General features: G+C 46.7%; 1 protein-coding gene across 1 annotated transcript in view; it reads right to left on the bottom strand.

Annotated features, from left to right (window-relative positions):
- Positions 1-626: 626 nt before the first annotated feature.
- Itgb3 (integrin subunit beta 3) overlaps positions 627-20,254 on the bottom strand; it is a 59,965-nt gene continuing 40,337 nt past the window's right edge. Inside the window, exons 11-15 of the mRNA XM_059270739.1 lie at positions 13,435-13,657; positions 12,257-12,357; positions 10,029-10,148; positions 5,448-5,614; positions 627-3,784 (exon numbers count right to left, since the gene is read on the bottom strand). Of these exons, the coding sequence (XP_059126722.1) occupies positions 3,719-3,784; positions 5,448-5,614; positions 10,029-10,148; positions 12,257-12,357; positions 13,435-13,657 (677 nt within the window). The 3' untranslated portion in view covers positions 627-3,718. The remainder of the gene's footprint in view (positions 3,785-5,447; positions 5,615-10,028; positions 10,149-12,256; positions 12,358-13,434; positions 13,658-20,254) is intronic.

The following is a 20,254-nucleotide window of genomic DNA, read 5'->3' as shown; positions in this document are numbered from 1 at the left end:
AACATTCCTCAGAACGTATGAGAGAGTTTGGAATAAGACTTGTCAATTTTCATCTCTTGGTGTGTGTTTGTATGAGTGTGTCTGTCTGTCTGTCTGTGTCTGTATGTACATACATGTGTGCAGGTTCCCATGGTCACCAGAAAGGGAGCCTCTGGTGCTGGAGTTGCAGGTGGTTGGGAACTGAACTCCGGTCCTCTGAAAGAACAGAAAGCATTCTTAACGACTGAGCTGTCAACTTCATTTTTTAAACTTTCTAGGTGATACTGCTACTGTTGGTCCCAGGGCCACTCTGTGTCACCAGCCATTTTAAGTAGAAGTTAGGCATATAAATGGTCCTGGGAATAATTTGCCATGAAGCCTTCACTGGTTTGTGATTCCCACAGGCAAAGCCTAGGCTATGTTGACAAGTCTGTTCTGCTTTGTTTTCAAAAGTTCCTAAATAATCCCCATTTTAAGAAAAACAAAACCTTAGAAAGTAATGACCTTCTCATTTTGAAATTCTGGATTCCAGAGCTAGTTCCAGTTCCCACAGTTATCACCATTCTGTTACATTTGGAAGCAGTGACACTCTTTGCACCCAGAGAAATCAGAAATAACACAGGAAGCATGGGGTAGCCTTAGGCCAATTCTTTTGGAAAGCACATTTAATTCCATTGCACAACTCGGAGGAGGTGGTGAGGAAGTCTGGAAGGTGCTTAAGTAATTCCAACCAGAAATTGACAAAGAGAAGTATCTTGGTGTTGTGGGCAGCTTCAGAATATCTGGGAGAGAAACACCGACTCCAAATGCAACAATGTATCACACAGGCGTGTTCCATTGACTCCAAATGCAACAATGTGTCACACAGGCGTGTTCCATTGACTCCAAATGCAACAATGTATCACATAGGCGTGTTCCATTGACTCCAAATGCAACAATGTGTCACACAGGCATGGTCCATTTCCTATTACTGTCCTCAGACACCGAGACCGGACAGAAATTACTGTAAAAGAACAGGGCACAATCTCTCTGTGCCGGATTGCTCAATGCCAGAACAATTTTAGATAGTCACTCTCATGATACCAAACGGACTGTTCCTCGGCCTCTGGTGAAAACAGCTCCAGGTATCCCCATGTACTGATGAACATTGCTGGTCCTCAAGAACCACAAGCCTCATTCCAGAAACAGACAAGATTCCCACTCACCTTTTCATCCTTTTAATACATTTTCTTCTTCCTCTGATAGTTTTCTCATCTAAATCATCTTCTCTAAAGAAAATCCCACTCTATTCTCATGGGCTCTGCCTCAGTAGCTAAAGGTTACGGTGAATATCTAAACTTCTTAGATCCATGATCATCCTTCGCAGTCCCTCATTTATCCCTCTACCATATTCCTACTTCCTAACCCTAGAGTCACTCAAGGACAGGACAGGACAGGACAGTCATTGGTTTATTCCTGTTCTCAACACTAACACCTGGGCCAGCCACTCCTTACTGATGGTCTTCCCCCGATACGAAGATGCAAATATATGCAGAGTGAACAAGAAATAACTAATTGGATGATAACCAAGTGCTACATTAGATGCACCCATTAACAAACGGTTCTGAGAAAGAATGAGACTCACTGAGATGTTATGAGAATGACATCCACTCGTAAAAACCAAGGAAATTCAGATTTCTCAAAACTGAAAGACAAACACTAGCAACAGCAACACACACATACACACAATAAATGTTTTTAGTGCTGAGAATCAAACCCTGGGCATTCCATAAGCATTCTACCACTGAGCAACATCCCAGTCCCCTTATACACACACAGTATCTTGGCTGCATGCTTGATACCATGTGCAATCTCAGCATCTTTGGATGTTGATACTAAAGCTGGAACTATAACTCAATTGGTAGTGTTCTTGCCTAGCATGTGTGAAGTCCCAGGTTCTATTCCCAGCACCTCATAAATCAGGCATGATAGCACATGCCTGCAATTCTAGCACCTGAGAGGTGGCGGCAAAGAGGGTCAGAAGTTCAAGTCATCCTTTGCTACACAGCAAGTTCAAGGCCATCCTGGGCTACATGAGACCCTGTCTTTCAAAAAAGTTAAAAGAATATTGACACTTGAAATAGACCTTCCAAGTACCTGGTCCAAACTCATTACTTTTCAGACTAGAAAACTGAACTCCAGAGAAAAGAAAGTAGCTTTCTTTTAACATTAAAAAAAAAAAAAAAATTTAGCTGCAACCCTGAGGCCAAGACTCAGACTTTCTGATCATCAAGAACACTGTTAGAGGTCTCTTTTCTTTAGGTGGTGGGCGTTTTAACGCCCTCCTTAAGAAAGGTTCAATATGTCCACATACCCATCTTCACATGCTTCCAGGAAGAGGGAGCCCCGTAGGGACGCAGAAACTGAGTGGCAAATTACTAAGAATGATGCCACAAGGGAGTGCCAGTATCCCACAGAGTCTGTGGGGTTTTATGCTCTCCCTTGTCATCATATAAAGTTACAAATATAATAATGCAAGTATGTTTCTATACATGCTCCTTTACAGTGAGTGAACCTCATCATCGTTTTTGGTGTCCCCAGAGAGAATAAAATAAAATTGCACTTGCGGCCTCCCAGATTAAAGGCTTGTCCAACCCAGAGAAGAACAGGCCACACACGCAGATCTGACTGGCTGATTATTCCTTCCCAGCACTTTGCTCAGCAGACTAATGGGAATGATCCCTTCACAAGACACCCAAGAGGTAGCTAAAGACAATCACCCCCATGGATGGGTGTAGCGCACAGAGGCAAGGGATGAGGTGTGTGGAGGTGCCTGGGAAGAGGAGCAGAAGACCTGGAGAGTGGGGCTAGACCTCTAGTTCTGATCATCGCACTCTCCCCTGAGGGGAAAGCATTTGGTCATCTCCTCAGTGCAGAGCAAAGTCTGTAACAATGAGAATGCGGAAGTAGGAGGTAAGAGCTGGTGTCGATGTAACAGTAACACTTCTACACAAATCTCAAGGGAAGAATGATTGTGATTATGAACTTGGAGGTGCTGGCACATCCCCCAGGCCATGCATGACCCCTGAGTGGCCCTGACATCTTCATGCTCAATAGACCAAAGAGCCAGGTGTCCAGGACTTTCCTTATGAAAAAACCAAAGCGGGGTGATGGCAAAAGACACAGGCAGCTCTTGAGGACTCGATTCTCCCGACTCCACCTCCAGCCTGAGGGAGGAGAGGTGGGCAGAGGCACAAATGATACAGCCTGTCTCCAAAGCCAAGCAGTTTCTATCCTTGGCCACTGACAGGCCCAAGAACCAAAAACTTACAAACTCAGTGTAGAGCCGAGACTTGGCATCGCTTCCTCTGGAAGGAAGCACCCCAGCCGCCCCCTTCTCCTCTGGGAGAAAGGCCTGACAAGGCAAGCTGGCTTCTCAGAGGTCATGAAGAGCACCTGCTCAGCATCATGAGTTCCCCTCAAGCTAAGCAGGAAGAATCCCTTCAGGAGGGATTCTGAGGACAAAGGCTGTGGAGCTCTGCCTAAAGGGACACATCACACGTTTTAAATTACACATTTCCCCACACTCAACTCATACATATACATACACACAGAGACACACTCCCACATATTGACATTTTCCCAGCCCATCCCAATCCAAGCCCCTAATCCCACCCACAAATACTATCCCCTGTAAACATGATGGCAGAGAATCCACAATCCTGGCCTAATCTGACAATGGTCTAAGGATGACTTCTTATTAAGTGCCCCGGTAGGTGATGTTGGTGAAGGTGGAGGTGGCCTCTTTATACAGTGGGTTGTTTGCCTGCAAAAAGAACAGAAGAGAATCTCACAGTCAGTTCCTTACACTGCCTTACCCTCAACAGTTGAATTTCATCTGAGAATTTTGCCCAAGACATCCTTCTCTAGAGCGAACTGTCAAAAGCAGCCAGTGCTCACAGTTACACTTTTGCTTTGAGGATGAGACTAGACAGAAATAAGAAGAGAAGAGATGGTGTGTTGCTAGTCCACTGCTATTTCTAAGGGTTTTTTATTCAGCCCATAACTGTTGGTAGTGGGTACCCAGTTGGTCTTGGCAGCCCAAAATAATGTGCCATTTTACCCCATCTCTCCTAGTCCTTCTTCTCTCCCTGCTCTTTCTTTTCCTTCACCAAGGCAATGCCAGGCAATGTGAGCCAGAAAGGAAAACGTAGGTGGGGCTAGAACACAGAGCCCAGCTTTTGCTGAAATAATTCTTAACTTGTCTTATTTCTTGAATCAATTGCTACCCACAAACCTGTTGTGTGCTCAGGAAAACAGAAGGCCTTCACTGGGTTTCTAAAATCATTTCCCAACAAAAAGTGATGAATCCCCCATTAATAGTAGTTCAAGAAATTTAGGACATTCTTTGGTCCCTTGGTAGCTCAAAATGTTCTACACAGTCCCAACAGAAACATCTTTGCTTCTTGGGTCCAGTGGATACAAAGTCTGGGGTCACCAGGAACAAAGTTTCAGCCTGACCCTGGATGCTCTAGAGTCAAATAGTCACTTGGTAGGTCCAGGGAAAATAAAGTGAACAAAAGGAGAATGGACTAAAATTCAATGTACAGATGGTTCTCAAAAAAATGCTCATTGGACAGGCTGGCGAGCTGGCACAGCATGGGGGAAAGCTGCTGAGTTCGGTCCTCAGAACCCACAGGGAAGAAGAGAACTGACTCCTGCAAGTTGTCCCCTGACCTCTGCACAAATGCCATGGCATGTGAGCACACACACACACACACACACATTTTTAAAATACGCTCATTTGGGTGGATTAAATCAGGGTAAACTGCATTCTGGGTCCCCCAGAGAATCCCTGTCTGGAAGCTACCACTTCTCATTTGCAGAAAAGAAGAGGATGAAGTAAAAAGATACACTGCCACTACATCTATGAGTGATTCCTGGGGTCACCTAACTCCTCTCTGCATCAGGAAAGCTACTTTAATTCTCTGCCCTCAGCTTCCTTAACTATAGAATGAGGATGATAATGCTGTCCATCAAAGGGGCTGTTACAGAGATAAAATAAAGTAAGGTATCACAAGCATTTAGAATAGCTCTTGGTATACAATCTTCAGTAAATGTTAGCTATTCTGTCACTTTCTATTAATGTTTAAACTTCAGACTGCCTTACCACTGTACAGTATGTTCTACATTCGTGATATAGATTTGTCCTGTCTCCCTCAACTGGAGGTGAGTTTCTCCCTTCACCATGATATCCTATGTGTGCGCACACAGTGATCATGACATGTGGTCACTGTGAGGCAGAGGATTTTAGGTGGTTTTCATGAAGTATAAAGACAAAAGGACAGTCGAACCATCTCCCAGCGTCTAGAACAGAGGATAACTAGGGAACAACTGTCGGGGCTGACTCCGACCACAGTGAGCATCTGCTGCCTCGGGTTCTTGAACCAAAGACTTAAGAGAACACAAAGCACAGTCCAGCCTCTTACTGTGTCCCACTTGGCTCTGGCTCGTTCTTCCTCGAACTTAGCAAATTCCTTCCGGTCATGGATGGTGATGAGTAGCTTCCAGATGAGCAGAGTAGCAAGACCGATGAGCAGAATGGCTCCCATCACTGACATCAGGACCACCAGGATGTCAGGACCCTTGGGACACTCTGGGAGGCAGAGGAAGAGAGCAGGAGTCACCAGACATGTCTAGGAATGAGGTCTTAACAAATGAACAGAGAACTGGAAATAAGACGATCAAAACAGTAATTTCATCACTTTTTAAAGGGGGACAGTCTTTAGGACGGCAATAATCGGCCCTGAGTGGTTTAAATCAGAGTTCTCAAGCTGAAGCTTACCAATTCAGTGCGGGTTCACCCAAGTGTACATTTAAAACTTAGTGGAGAGATGGCTCAGAGGCTAAGAGCACTTGCTGGAATTTCAGAGAATCCACATTAAGTTCCCAGTACCCACATGGTGGCCCAGAACCATCTATAACTCCAGACCACCTGACACCCTCTTCTCACCTCCCCTGGCATCCAGGCATGCATATGGTGCATATACCTACAGGCAGGCAAGTCACTCACACACATAAATCTCAAAAACAATTTAAAAAATTGATTTGGTGAGTGACTAAGCTTGGTGGTAAAGATCTTGCTATTTTCCACGAAGCCTTGGCCTCTATCCCTAGCACTACAAACACAGGGACAGACAGACAGACAGACAGACACACAGACACACACAGACACACACACACACACACACACACACACACACACACACCCTTGTCCATACTAGAACATACCTTCCTATAGAGCAGCCACTGGCTAGAGGCGGGAGCACCTAGCCCTTTTATATTTGGGACATTTGTTTTCTGCTTACCAGAGCCCTCTCTCTCTTCCCTCTCTCCTCTAAGCACAGGCAAAGTGACTTGTCCTCGGGTCTGTGCCACTGGGCATTCTGGAGCCAAGACTGCCTGGGTTTGAATACTGGCTTAATGCTTACTTTGCTTATCTGCCCTTCAATAAACTAACTTTTCTGGATGTCTGTTTCCTGTTTCTCCATCTTTAAAATGGAACAACTACTCACACCCATTCAAGAGCTTGTGATGAGCAACGACTGAACTAGACAGATTTAAAGAGCTCAGAACAGTGCCAGCACAAAGTTAGCTCCTCCACAAACACTCGCTGCCCTTGTCACTGGTGGTGTTCTTATGCCTGGCCTTTTCACCTACTGCCCCATTGGCAATCGAGTCTCTTGCCCTGGTTCAGATATTTACATTTCTGAGAGCCAGATGCTCGGTGGCCTTCTCAGCATCCTTAGAGACCAGGATACCTGCCAGCCAGGGTAATATTTAGTCATCTAAAATCTTAACCCTATCGGAAGCTGACTTCTTCGTTCAACCCCAGACAACAACCAAAGCAGACAAGCTATGTCACCCCTTCACCGGTCAGCTGATCATATTCTGTAGGGCTCAGCTTCCCATAAGCCTCGGGTGTCCAACAAGTGATCTCATACCGGCAACTTCCAGTGTTATGAAACCAGGTGTTTGTATATATGGATGTTGATGAGTCTGGAGAGGAAGTCACGCCCACTTTCCACTCTATCTCCCACCTTCTTCTCTAAACAGACACCCTAGCTCACCACATACTACCCCAAAACAACCACTACCACAAACCACTCTGGCCATTTCCCAACCCACCAAATTATAACCTATCGATAATTAAGGGGCTCCTGGAGAGAGCCTGTGTGGTTCTAGTGTCCAAATGACCAGGAGCAAAGGGCCCCAGTTCTTCTGGGAAAAGCAACTATGAATCCTTTGAAAGTTTGAGGTATAGGGCTGACCCTCAAACCTCAAAGTGAAAATTTTGCATGGTGGTCTGGGCAACATAGGTAGAATCCTAGAGAAAAACAGCCCGTCATCACTAGGGGTTGAAGGCAGGAGATAATTCCAGGTGCCTCTGGACGTCCCTCGCAACCACAGCAGTGGACCCACAGTGGTCCACACAAGCCTTGGAAGGGTTGGCAGATTTAGTAAACAAAAGTATAGGAAGTCTAGGTCGATCTGACTTCCAATAAACAAGTTACTATTTTAGTGTGTGTGTACTAAATACTGCATGGAACACACTGTGTTTTTTCTGGCACCCTATCCATGAGTGAAGAGAGCCCAGTTCAGAGGCCTGTTCCATGTGGCTGAATCCATTTGGAAATATTCTTGACTGCCCTGCAGTGACTCACCCATTCAAAGAAAACATCTGCAAGGTCATGAGGTTGTGAAGAGAAAGAGAATAATCGCTTTCTAAGCTTCAAGACCCAGCTGCCCATGCTGTTCCAAGCTAGAATGTCTGGAAATAGTAGAGAGTTGGGTCAAAGGAGAGACAGAGCCAGGGCAATAGGAAATGTGGGCCCCTGGTTGAGGGTGTGACTTGGACATACAACACTTGCACAAGGCCCTATGTTCTGCTTCCAGCACCACAAAGTCAACGGGCATTGTAGGTCACTAGACCTGGGGCTCCCATTTCCCAATGTGAAGAAATGGATGTACTGGTGAAGAACGTGAAAAGTGATCCCCCGGGGTGGTTCGACCATCCCAGATGATCATCATCTTTGCTCCCCATAACTATAATAAATTCCAGTCTCAAAATCCCAAGTCAAATGTTTTGGGTGAGGTATTCAACAGGAACACCAACAAAGACCATGTGACAAAGAGACAAACTAGTAACAGAGCCAAAAGCAAAGACCGAATGCCTGCCTGAAACACAAAGGGATGGAGGTATCGCTGGGGCAGGGATGGGGAAAATCTACGCAGTGTGTAGGAAGCTGTGGTCAAACCATAACAGATGTGTTCCTTCACACATCTGCAGGCTCCCTTTGTCCCTCCCACAACAGCTTTCCCTGGACCCTAAGTAAGATGAACATGATGCCCTTTCTATTTCTTAGTGTGTATATAAAGCATGAGAGGCCTAGGAAGGGCTGAGAAACTATCCCACATGAGAGCATCACACTCTCCTCACCCGAGATAACAGTATCCTAGGTACTCAAGTGGCTCCTGTGGATTTTCCTGCTTCCACGGTCCCACCTTCATCCCCTTCCTTCCAAACGTAACCAAAATTTTGTAAGTAAAATTTTGAACCCCAGCACCACATAAAAACTAGATTTGATGGTTCATGCCAAACTCTAGCACTCAAGTGGAGGCAGGAAGATCAGAAGTTCAAGGTCATCCTCATAACAAAGTAAGTTTAGCCTAGGCTATATGAGATTCTCTCCCAAAAAAAAAAAGTGTGTGCATGTATTAGAGTTTATTTAATTTAGTTCTTATGGAACTCCAATTGGTTCCCACAATGGCATACTGATATTTGAAAAAATTAAGCAAGCCTGGGCTTGGGTTGTAGCTCAGGGATAGAACATATGCTTAGCATGTGCAAGCTCCTGGATTCACTTCCCATCACCGATAGAGTGAAGCTAATTTACAGTGTTGGATGGTTGGTCTGTGTGCGGTGGGACATACGCCTCTCGCTTCCAGGACTTGAAGACAAACCCCTATTTTTGTAGTCTTTTTTGAACAGCCATTTATTTGAATGTGAGTGTGTGTGTATGCACACACATGCCACAGCATATGGAGGTCAGAGTAAAGCCTGTGTGAGTGGGTTCTCTCCTTCCACCATGTGGGGCCTAAGGATTGAACTGAGGTCCTCAGGCATGGTAGCAAGAACCTTTACCCGCTGAATCATCTCTGGCCCAAGAGAACAAGCACTCTTGAGTGTTCAGGAAGACAGCCTTGAGTCAGTCCACCAAACCCACCACTACATCTTGCCATAAGGTTAGGCCTTCCACTGCACTGATGGGAAGGTTACTCATGGCCAGCAGCCATCCCACAGCAGAACATACATCTGTACTGTAAGGTCCTAGAACTTAAATCCCTTACTCCTTGGCATCAACACCTGAAGAGACCCAGGCTGTATGTTGCTCTTAGAGACAGCCATATTCACCTTCTTCCTCTCCTTAATTTTCTGTCTCCTCAATTAACAAGTCACTTTTATTTTAAGATTTATTTTTAGTCAGGTGGTGGTGGCACACACCTTTAATCCCAGTAGGGAGACAGAGGCAAGCCGATGTCTGAGTTCGAGGCCAGCCTGGTCTACAGAACAAGTTCCAGGATGGCCAGAACTACACAGAGAAACCCTGTCTCCAATTTTTTTTCAAAGTTTTTATTTTTATTTCTAATTATGTGTGTGTGTGTGTGTGTGTTTGAGTCTATGTCAGAGTATGTGTGTGAGGGCAGTGGACTGCAGAGGCCAGCCGAAGGGTGTCAGATCTCCTAGAGCTGGAGTTACAGGTGGTTGTGAGCAACCTGATCTTGGTACTGGGAACCAAGCTCAGGTCCTCTGTGGGAGCATCAAGTGCTCTTAACCATGCGAGCCATCTCTTCAGCCCCAGTGAGCCACTTTCTTGCTAGTACTTAGTGATATACCCCCTTGCCTCTTTGGCCTGTTCTGTTTGAAAAGGTTACAAGTAGAAATTCCTGCCCAACAAGGTAGTCTCTTTCTCCCTAGAGCCAGGGCCAGGGCCTCGGGGCTCACTTACCTGGCTCTTCCACCACGTACAGGATGGCCCTTCCGCTGGTGTCTTCATAGTACTGGAATCTGACCACACAGTCGTCCTCATTCTTGTAGGTACAATTCACTGCATTTTTGCCGGTATCCTCTGACACAGGGGAGAGAGAAGACGGAGAATGAGAAACGAATCAAAATCCCAGAAGATAAGAGCTTTTCCCAAACCCAGGTCATAGGACATCCACCAAGTGTGCGACGGGAAACTGCCTGATGCCCAGGTTGGAGATCACGCCTGGCAGTTGGCACTGACTGGCCCTTGGTGATGAATGTTGTTTCTCGAGGGCCCTTTTAGGTTCTCATTCCTCCCTCTAAATGGGGCACGCTGTAACAGTGCAGTCAGTACGTTCTGATCCAAAGCCCGTCTCTACCACCCACCAGCTGTGACGCTGGCTGTGATCTGCCCTCATCATCTTCAACGGTGAAAGGAAAACGATGTCCCCGCCTTGCGTGAGAACTGAATGGCTTCAAACAGTTGCTCACACACAGCAGGCTTCCCCTTCCCTCTCTTCCTTCCCCTGCTTCCCTGTTGCTTCTCAGTCCGTTGACACAATCCTTCCAGTCCTTTCGCTTCTGTTTCCGATCTGGCGCGCCTCTCCACAGCCATCCTCCCCTCCCCCACCTTCTCGGACTCCCATCATGCTTTGTGGGTTTCAGCCCTTCTCACTCTGAACCCTGCTAGAGTAACACTGTGGATTACTCTCCACCAGGTGTGCTTTGCCCTATACCGATGGATGCAGACGGGCAAAACTGACAAGGGCTGCCTTAGAAAACCATTGATAACCAGTGGGCAAGCCCAGACAGGAAAAAGGGAAGCAGACACCGACGATACGTTAGCAACTGCCTGTTTCATGTCACTTAGCTCTCCCTGTAGGGTGGGAGCCATTGTTTTTCGTTCCTACATGAAGAAAAGCAGACTCAGTGAGGTCAGATAAATACCCTTTCCTCCTGAGCTGATCACAGCAAGTCTAGTCTCCTCTGGAGGAAATAACCACTTCCTCAACCCGGAATCACCCCGCTCACTGCAGACCTGGTTCTCTTACAACTCCCCTACCCGAAGCTGTCTTCCGGTAGCTCTCACGTGAAGAGGCACTTCCTGTCTGCATGGGCAATGGCTATCTGTGCAAAGATTGCTACCTCCTGGGCACCACCCAATCCCTGGCAACTCAGATAACGTATCATATATACTGAAAGCAGCAAAGATCATCTTTAAAGACAGCATGAAGTACAGGCCAGGATAACTGTAGGGAAGGATTTTGCTCCCCCTGTTTATACTTCTGTCTTAGTTCAGGGGGGCTCTACAAAGTCAAAAGAGCTTTAGGAGAGAAGGCATGATTACATATCCATAATGCTGAAGGTTCTCTCCAAACCAACAAGCTGGAAGCAAAAGCCTGGGGATTATGTGACACTGTAAATAGATTTTGTGTTTTATTTTATATATATGGGTATTTTGCCTGCATATGTATGTTTGTGCACCATGTATATGCAATGTCCGTGGAGGCCAGAAGGGGGCACTGGATCCTCCAGAACTGGAGTTACAGATGGTTGCTAGCCACCATGTGGGTGCTGGTAACTGAAGGTCCTCTGCAAGAGAAGCCAGTGCTCTAAACCATTGAGCCATCTCTCCAATGCCTTAACACTTTTTAAAAACAGTTTTTGGAGAACTGGACTTGTTCTGTAGCTCAGGCTGGCCTGGAACTCACTATTTTAGTCCAGGATGGCTTCAAAGTCAAGATCACCAGCCTCAGCTTCCTGCGGTGTAACAGGATCCTGAGTGACAGTGTTACTGGTGTATGCCACCAGGTCCTGTTGCTTACTCACCTTATAAGCTAGGGGTGGCAGTCACAGATCCACACCTTGGTTTCTGCTTCTATAACATCTAGTATATCACCTTCCTCTCCTTTAAAGGTAAACTAAGAATTGTCTGATTTCTACAGCCTTTACAAGTTATACATAGGCTCTTGGTGAGTATGGGACTCCAGGAAGCAGAAAGTGTGAGCTGCTGAACACATTTTCAAGGATGAAGGAGATTCTCAGGAAGCCAGCCTTCACCCTATGCCTACTGCACATCAGGCCTGCACAGCATTTCTTGAGGTGGGAACTACTCTTCCACTTTAGAGAAGGAAGTTGGCAGGTTCTGAGATGGAAATGGAACTATGTAAAGCCTGGATGTGTGAGACCCTTAAGACCTGCTGGACTTACTCAGCTCTGTCACAGGCTCGATGTCGTCTCGGCAGTAATGGCTGCAGGTGTTTTCTTCATGTAGGGTTCCCCGGTTGAACTTCTTACACTCCACACACTCCCTGGAGGAGAAAGGACACAGGAACTAAAGCAGAGGAAGAGCCCAAAGTATGCCACATAGCTGGAAATTACCATGGAGATCAGGATGAGGCCCTCCTTACCCACAGACAGGACCTGGCCAGCCAACCCTGGATCTGACAGTCTCACTGTAGAGCCTAATTGCCTTGAACTTGGTCCCCTTGCCTCAAGCTCCTGACTGCTGGGATTATAGGCTCAAATAGGCTTCATTACGGTTCAAGGGCTGTGATGGTGATAGTGATGATGGTGATAATGGTGGTGGTAATGGTAGTGATGGTGGTGGTGGTGATGGTGGTGATGGTAGTAATGGTGGTGATGGTAGTAATGGTGATGGTGATGATGGTGGTGGTGGTGGTCATGATGGTGGTGGTCATGATGGCAGTGGTGGTGGTAGTGGTGGTGGTGATGATGGTGATGATGGTGGTGATAGTGGTAATGGTGGTGATGATGGTGGTGGTGGTGGTAGTCATAGTGACTCCTATCACTTCTGGGAGGTTTAAAGTCAGAACTGGTCATGAGATTTGAGAGTCCACTGAAAAATTAACGTTCTATTCAAACACAGCTAAGAATTTCAAGACAGTGAAAACAGAGCATTAAGGCCAACATGAGGCTCTTTCTTCTAAGCACTGGGCTCTACCACAGCTCAAAATACATAACTGTGAACCTAGCCATGGCAGAGCCACAGACTTGGACTTCCAAACAGGGCAAGTCTGTACCAACAAAATGCCCATTTCACCTGAAGTCCACCATGACTTCAGCCCCTGCACCTCCCATAGGAATCAGAACATTGCATTGGAATGTTCTATGATCCCCCTCCCAGTGCAGAGGGATTCATGATTACACTCTGGAAGAGGGCCTGCTCCAATTGGTACTATTTGGTCCCTGCACGGCTGGTACCACCTCCAACTTTCCCAAGGAAAGACATTCATGGAAAAAAGGAAAGTAGTCATTTGGCTGGAGCAAATTGTTCTCCAAGACAGATCCTCGAGAGTTGGGAGTTCTAGTACAGGGGCCCTCTTCCTTCTTCCGGCCTCCCAACTCTCTCCAAACTGTTCACTCACTTCTTAAATGAGCAGGCGTCCGGGCAAGTGGGACACTTCTCACAGGTGTCTCCATAGGAGCCTGGCTGGACGCAGACGCAGCTGCCACACTCACAGTTGCCCCGGCCGCTGCACAGCAGCCCGTTGCTGGACATGCAGGTGTCGGTGCGTGTCGTGCAGTTGCAGTAGAAGCCAGTCCAGTCTGAGTCACACACGCAGTCCCCACAGTTGCACTGGCCGTGGCCTACAAACAGAGCACAGGACAGCAGACCAGCTGGTGAGAAGCCAATCCCATGACACCAGGCTACTATCACCCTATTCTCCCAACCATACTAACAATGATCCTGCAGGTAAGTGGAGGAACTGGCTCACTGCCAGGAGAGCTCTACGCGGTAAAGACAGACAACAATTTAGACATCCCAAGGAGGAGGACCTAGAAAGCAAAGGAATATCCAGATCTGTGTCTCGCAGACTGCCTGCTTTTTTTTCTTGTCCTGTTCTGAATCCCTCTTCCTTCTCTGCCAGCATCAGTCTGAGGACTAGAGCCAGCTCTTTAACCCCAAGGGCTGGCCCAGCAAGAGTCCATAGCCTGTGCCCACTCAGGGCATTCAGAAACTTTGCCAGAGTAGCCTGGTGATGGTAAAAGGCTCCTCCAGCCCCTACACATGTCTCCTTCAACCTGACAACAATGCTCCCTCTCCAATGTGACTTGAAAGGCCACCCATCATTACCATTGCCTTCTCCCTGCTAAGTCAGACCCCAACACAGGCTCTGATTTGAACAAGCTAGCCCCTCCCACCAACAAAACAATGGGCCAGCCAACAAGCTCCATGGCTGTGTTTCCCAGCTAATTGTCATCCTACAAGGTCAGAAGCAAGGCTCTGGGGGAGAACTCGTGAGACAGGAAAATGCACTGTAATGAGCGTGGAGGTATGGAGAAACCCTGGTACAGCCTTGTGCCAAGGCTACAAAGGGAAGGAACAGAGCATGCCCTGGGTATGCAGGTAGATAGGATAGAGTACCCAAGGGCCAGACAGAAGGCACTGGGAGCCTATAGTCAGCTAACAGAGCCAAGAAAGCACAGAGAACAAAGATAGCCTACCTTATAGCCTGCTGAGGGTCAGTATTGCTAAATAAATCCCATGAGTGCCATCGAGAGAAGGCAGCAGAAAACAAGAAAAGCTGGATGAAAAGAGGAGAGAGATTTTCCAAAAGTAAACAGCCATAAACTGGTTAGCGATGACCTCACATAGCCCAGAGGCCCCCACCAAACTTCCGCTGATCAATTGTTATCTCGGCCTCTCCACCCCAAAGCTGCAAAAACATTTACCATGATTAATTTCTGAAGTTGTAGGCATGGTTCAACAGCATCCAACCTACTAAAACAACCTGTTTTTTTCTCATATGTCTCCCATATGCTTGCATTTTGATCTAGTTGGTAATGTTTGAGAGATTCTGGAAATGTGAGAGGTGGGGCCTTGCTAGAAGAAATAGGTCACTGGGAGTCGGTCCTTGCAAGGGTATATCAGATATCAATTCCTGGCTTGCTTGCTGTGGAATAATCCTCTTATATACTGTAAAGATTTGTCACTTGAATTGGTTTAATAAAACTCTGATTGGTCAGTAGCCAGTCAAAAAGTATAGGTGGGGTGACCAAACTAAGGATGATGGGAAAGAGAAGGGCAGAGTCAGAGGAGTCACCAGCCAGACACAGAGGGAGCAGGAGATGAATGTGCCATGCTAATAAAGGTACCACCACATGGCTGAGCATAAATAAGGAATATGATTAGCTTAAAATGTAAGAGCTAGTTAGTAATAAGCCTGAGCTATTAGCCAAGTACTTATAATTCATATAAGCCTCTGTGTATTTATTTGGGAACAGGCAGGCGGGAGAGAAAAGTCTGCTTACACTTGCTCTCTCTGCTTCCAGGTTGGCCATGAAGTGAGCAGCTCTCTCATGAAGTGAGAGTTCCTACTGTTATGCTGTCTTACCTAAGCATTTGGGACCAAGCAAACATAGATTGAACCCTCTAGAGCCATTAGCCAAATAACTCTTTTCTCCTTCATTTCTATCAGGTATTTTATAACAGCATTAGAAATAATTAATACATCCTGTTGCCCCATGTCACTGGTTCTCAACCCTTTGGGGGTCATATATCAACTATCCTGCATATCAGATATTTACATTATGATTGGTAACAGTAGTAAAGTGACAGTTATGAAGTAGCAATGAAATAATTTCATGGTTGAGGGTCACACAACATGAGGAACTGTATTAAAGGGTCATAGCATTAAAAAGTTTGAGAAACAGTGCCCTATGCAGCTGAGAGCACAGTAGGGCAGCTTTGGAAAGCATTTAGAGAATTGTATTACTTTCCAAAACCAAGGAAATGACTATTCCTAATGGAAGTTGTGCCACCAGTAATCATAGCAATGATAATAATGTCCATGGACATTTGCTGAGCGTTCAATAAGGGTCAAGTACATGTCATATTCTGTAGCGAGCTACCCTATTCATTTTTACCACAATCCCATAATGTCAGAAAGGTTATGTAACTTGTCCTGGGCCACAGCTTATAAACAGCAGAGTCAGGGCTCAGCCTTGAGTGACCACATATTAGCCAACACTCTGAATTTATCCCCTTATTCTACACTGTTTCTGTGGTCTCCTGTTTCTGTTCATATTGTTCTTTTTACCTTTACCTCTGTGACTTTTCAAATCCCTATTCACCCTTCAGGCCAAACTCAAGTGCTCCTTCCTCCCATTAACTTTTTCTAACCTCTTCAGGTTGAGTCAACTGACTTCTCATGTGGTCCCCCAACACATTATGGCTGCCAGTACATCCACCTTTATTCTCTGGCCATTTGCTTGCTTATCGGTTTCTCTTTCCAAAGTATGAGCTTCTTGGTAGGAGATACCATGTCACTTAGTTTTATCATGAATAGAGACCACCATGAAATCTTTTATAGAGTAGACAGACAATTAATATTTGTTCATTCATCCATTCACTCAACAGATACTGACTGAACTTGTACCACATGCTGGGTACTGGAGATTCAACAGGGGATCTTACGATCTCATCAAACGCATGGAAAATACATGCATACATCAATTGTGCCCTGTGTTGTAGCATTACAGTGTTGTAAAGAGCCATCAGCCTTGGTGTGGAGGATCCCTTCACTTTCCTGAGTGTAGGACTGGGAGGGAGCCTGGAGTGGGGCATCAGGCTGCTGAAAGGCAAGCTTTAACTCTCAATGTGATATCCCCCTAGTATTATTCACTTAACAGGAGTTTAAAAGCTGGCAATTAACCCTACAAGAAGTGGCTCCTTCTCTAGAGCTTTGCATCAGGAAGAACTGGATGGATAACAAAAATGTGACTGTTAATCAGAGGAAAGACAAGGAACAAATATTGGTCTGGAAACCACATCAGTAGCTCCAAGAAAGTGAGGAGGGTGGTGCAGGGCCCTCTGACAGTAACTAGGTCACACCAAGGCTGTCATTGGGCCACTGTCTGCTGGACACTATGGATCCCTCTGCTCATGGCCCCGGCACCATCCTCTCACAAACACATCATCATTCAAGACTCAAATGTGTAATTAAGACTCAGCAACATCACTGCCTTGAAAGAAATATGTTTCTTAGAACAGATGGGCCAGTTGTGGTTGGCCTGTAGGTTATGCTAAAGAGACAGAGGCAGAAAGATCACAAGGTCAAGGCCAGCCTAGGCTATACACTGGGGCTGGAGAGATGGCTCAGCAGTCAAGAGCACTGGTTGCTCTTCCAGTAGACCAGAGTTGGAGTCCCAGCACCTACAGGGTGGCTAACAACTGTCTGTAACTCCAATGCTAGCGGATGCAATGCCCTCTTCTGGCCTCCACAGGCACTGAATGCACAAGGTATACAGACGTACATGCAGGCAGAGCAGAACACTCATACATATTTTAAAAACTGACGCTAGAGAGATGGCTCAGCAGTTAAGAGCACTGGCTGCTCTTCCAGAAGACCCAGGTTCAATTCCCAGCATTGACATGGCAGCTCACAAGTGTCTGTAACTCCACCTCCAATTGATTTGACAAACTCACACAGGCATACATGCAGGCAAAACACCAATGCACATAAAATAAAAATAAATAAATCATTTTTTTAAAAAAAAATAGCTGGGTGGTAGTGGCACATGTCTTTAATCCTAGCACTCGGGGGCAGAGGCAAGTGGGTCTCTGTGAGTTTGAAGCCAGCTTGTTCTACAGAGCTAGTTCTAGGACAGCCAAGGCTACACAAAGAAACCATGCCTTGAAAACTCTAAATAAATAAATAAACATTTTTAATTAAGAACAGAAGATTGGACCAGAAGCAAGTTGTCCAGGGATATCTAGAGTTGGGGGGTGGGGGGTTGCTGGCAGGAAAGTTTGGAACCAGAAAGACTTTAAGTCTTGAGGCTGGGTTCTCTAAAGCATGGTTATGGTTAGGATCTTCTTTACTGGGGAGAAGGGAGGGAGGAAGAGAAGCATGGTCAACACCAGCTAGGCTTGGGAAATAGTAAAGGGCTTGCCACAGAGGCCAGAGGATCTGAGCTGTATCCTCAGCACCCATGTAAAAAGCCAGATGTGCCGGCACATACGTGTAAACCCAACACAGGAAGGCAGAGATGGGAAGAGGCCCAGGGCTCGCTCACACACTCCAGGTCCCAAGGGGAGACCCTGTCTCAGTAAGCAAGGTAGACAATTCCTAAGGAATGGCACTCAGGGTGATCATCTGACTTCCATACAGGCATGCTTGTACATGCTTGTACAGAGAGAGAGAGAGAGAGAGAGAGAGAGAGAGAGAGAGAGAGAGAGAGAGAGAGAGAGGAGAGAGAGAGAGAGCAGGTATGTGGTCTAGGTTAGAAACTCCCTTCAGCCTGAATCCATGGAGAGTTGAACGGCACAACAGAGCAAGGCCCACTTTGAGGAAAAGGAAATGCCCTTGTAGAAACCTTTCTTCACCAGTCATTGGTGAAGTCTGAAGGCAAGGCTATTCCTGTCAGCTCCAAAGAAAGGCAACTGTGAGCTATAATCAGTCAACTCTCCAGACAGCAGCTGGGGGTGGGTATGCCAGACAGCAGAATGAACCCCATGGTATCCACTAGCCCTTGCTTTTAGCCATGGTTCCTGGATGGGGAAAGAAGGATGCCACAGAGGCCTGGCAGCACTCAGAAGAGGCCCCGGCCTCCACAGAACCCTTGTCCCACAGTGTTTCCTTTGTGAGGCAAAACAAAGTGATCTTTGACAAGATGATCTGCCAGGCCAGCCTGAGAGTGATGTTGGGAATGGAAGTGGGTAGCCGGAGCCAGCAGGCTGACCCCAAGCCCTGGCAGAGTCAGCCCTTAAAAGGAAACCACAGTGTAGTAAGTAATGTCACAGCATTGGCATCTCTCCAGCCAAAGGGGGGCTGGGCTGGGTTCACAGGAAAGCCAGGGGAGGGAGCAAGAAAGGAGAGTGGAGGAGGAGGAGGAGGGTTTCGGTCAGAGGGTATGTGATTACTCTCCCCGCAAAGCCAGACTTCCATGACTCATGACTCCACTCCTTTCCTGTGTGAACCAGTCTTCCTTTGAGCTCCAGCAGACAAGACCACCTCCACGAAACTGCCCAGGATTCCCCTACCCATGAGTCTCTCTCTGGGGACTCTCGGCAGACATCTCATTTCCGGGTTCTAGCAGGTTGTGACTCCTAATGCAAAAGACACTTTGGTATATCACTAAACAGTAAAATTGTCTGTTGACACCTGTCCCTCCCAGGTGGCTACAGGACAAGGCCTAGCCCACAGAGGAAGCCTATCTGTGTGTAGCAGGTGGGAAAGAACCTGAGGAGAAGGACTCATTTCTTGCCTCCCTGCTGTCTGAGGTAGAAGGGGAGCAGGTTAGAGGTGTGAGCAAGTAGAAAGGAGCAGACCTGCAGTGCTCAGAGCTCACAGGCTAGGAAAAGAGCAGAGCTCATAGCACTCCTGCCCCGTGATCCCCACAAGGCAGGCGTCAGAGGAGAGGGATACTGGGCATAGCTCTGAGAGGTCAGGAATCGCGCACAACCCCTCATTCACCCATATGAACCAAATGTCAGCACAATGTCAAGTACTCCACGACCACGGGCCTCTAAGGATGTGGTAACAGTGTCACAAGAGCAAGACATGAAGCTGGATGGGCACCAGATACCCTGGTAAGAAGCAGTAAAATGGGTGCCGCAGCCAAATGAGTCCCCTCGGCGGATTAGAACGGAACCCACAGGACCAGATATTTCTACACCTCAGGGGGTGGGAATTGCTGAGGCTCTGTGGGGTTAGCAGCCAAAAACAACACACTCTGGCTGGGATCCCTCCCTCAGACCTCACACTAGACCAGAACCAATCAGCCCTGGAGAGGTGAAGGGGCCCAGAGGCCCTTCTGTAGGTCTTTCCAAGGGCAACCCACCCAGCATTCCCAGCTTGCTCCTTTGGGTGCGTCTTTGGTAATATGAGCATGACAGAAACACTATTAAATATTCAAATGACCTGAAACCCCTGCCTCACCCTAGTTAAAACTGCTCATGTGTGCCTGTTCTCATCATTGGGGCCCTGATCTCTCTCCACTACTTTAGCTAATAGTGATACCACACTCCCTCAAGCCCTTTCTCAAAACTTGTTGGCATAACTGAAGTCAACAATGGCACAGATCAGAAAAGGTATCTTTTTTTGTGTTTGCGGTCATATGTCCTGTATTTTTATAACATTTTTTCATTATGCGTATGGTGGCCATGTGTATTTCGAATGCAGGTGCCATTGGAGGTCAGACGCATCAGCTCCTCTGGGGCTGGAGTTGCAGGTGTGAACT

Source organism: Peromyscus eremicus, chromosome 8a (assembly GCF_949786415.1).
Source record: "Peromyscus eremicus chromosome 8a, PerEre_H2_v1, whole genome shotgun sequence".
Taxonomy (NCBI): Eukaryota; Metazoa; Chordata; class Mammalia; order Rodentia; family Cricetidae; genus Peromyscus; species Peromyscus eremicus.
The sequence above is the reverse complement of the archived record's forward strand: the minus strand, read 5'-3'. Positions and strand labels throughout refer to the sequence as shown.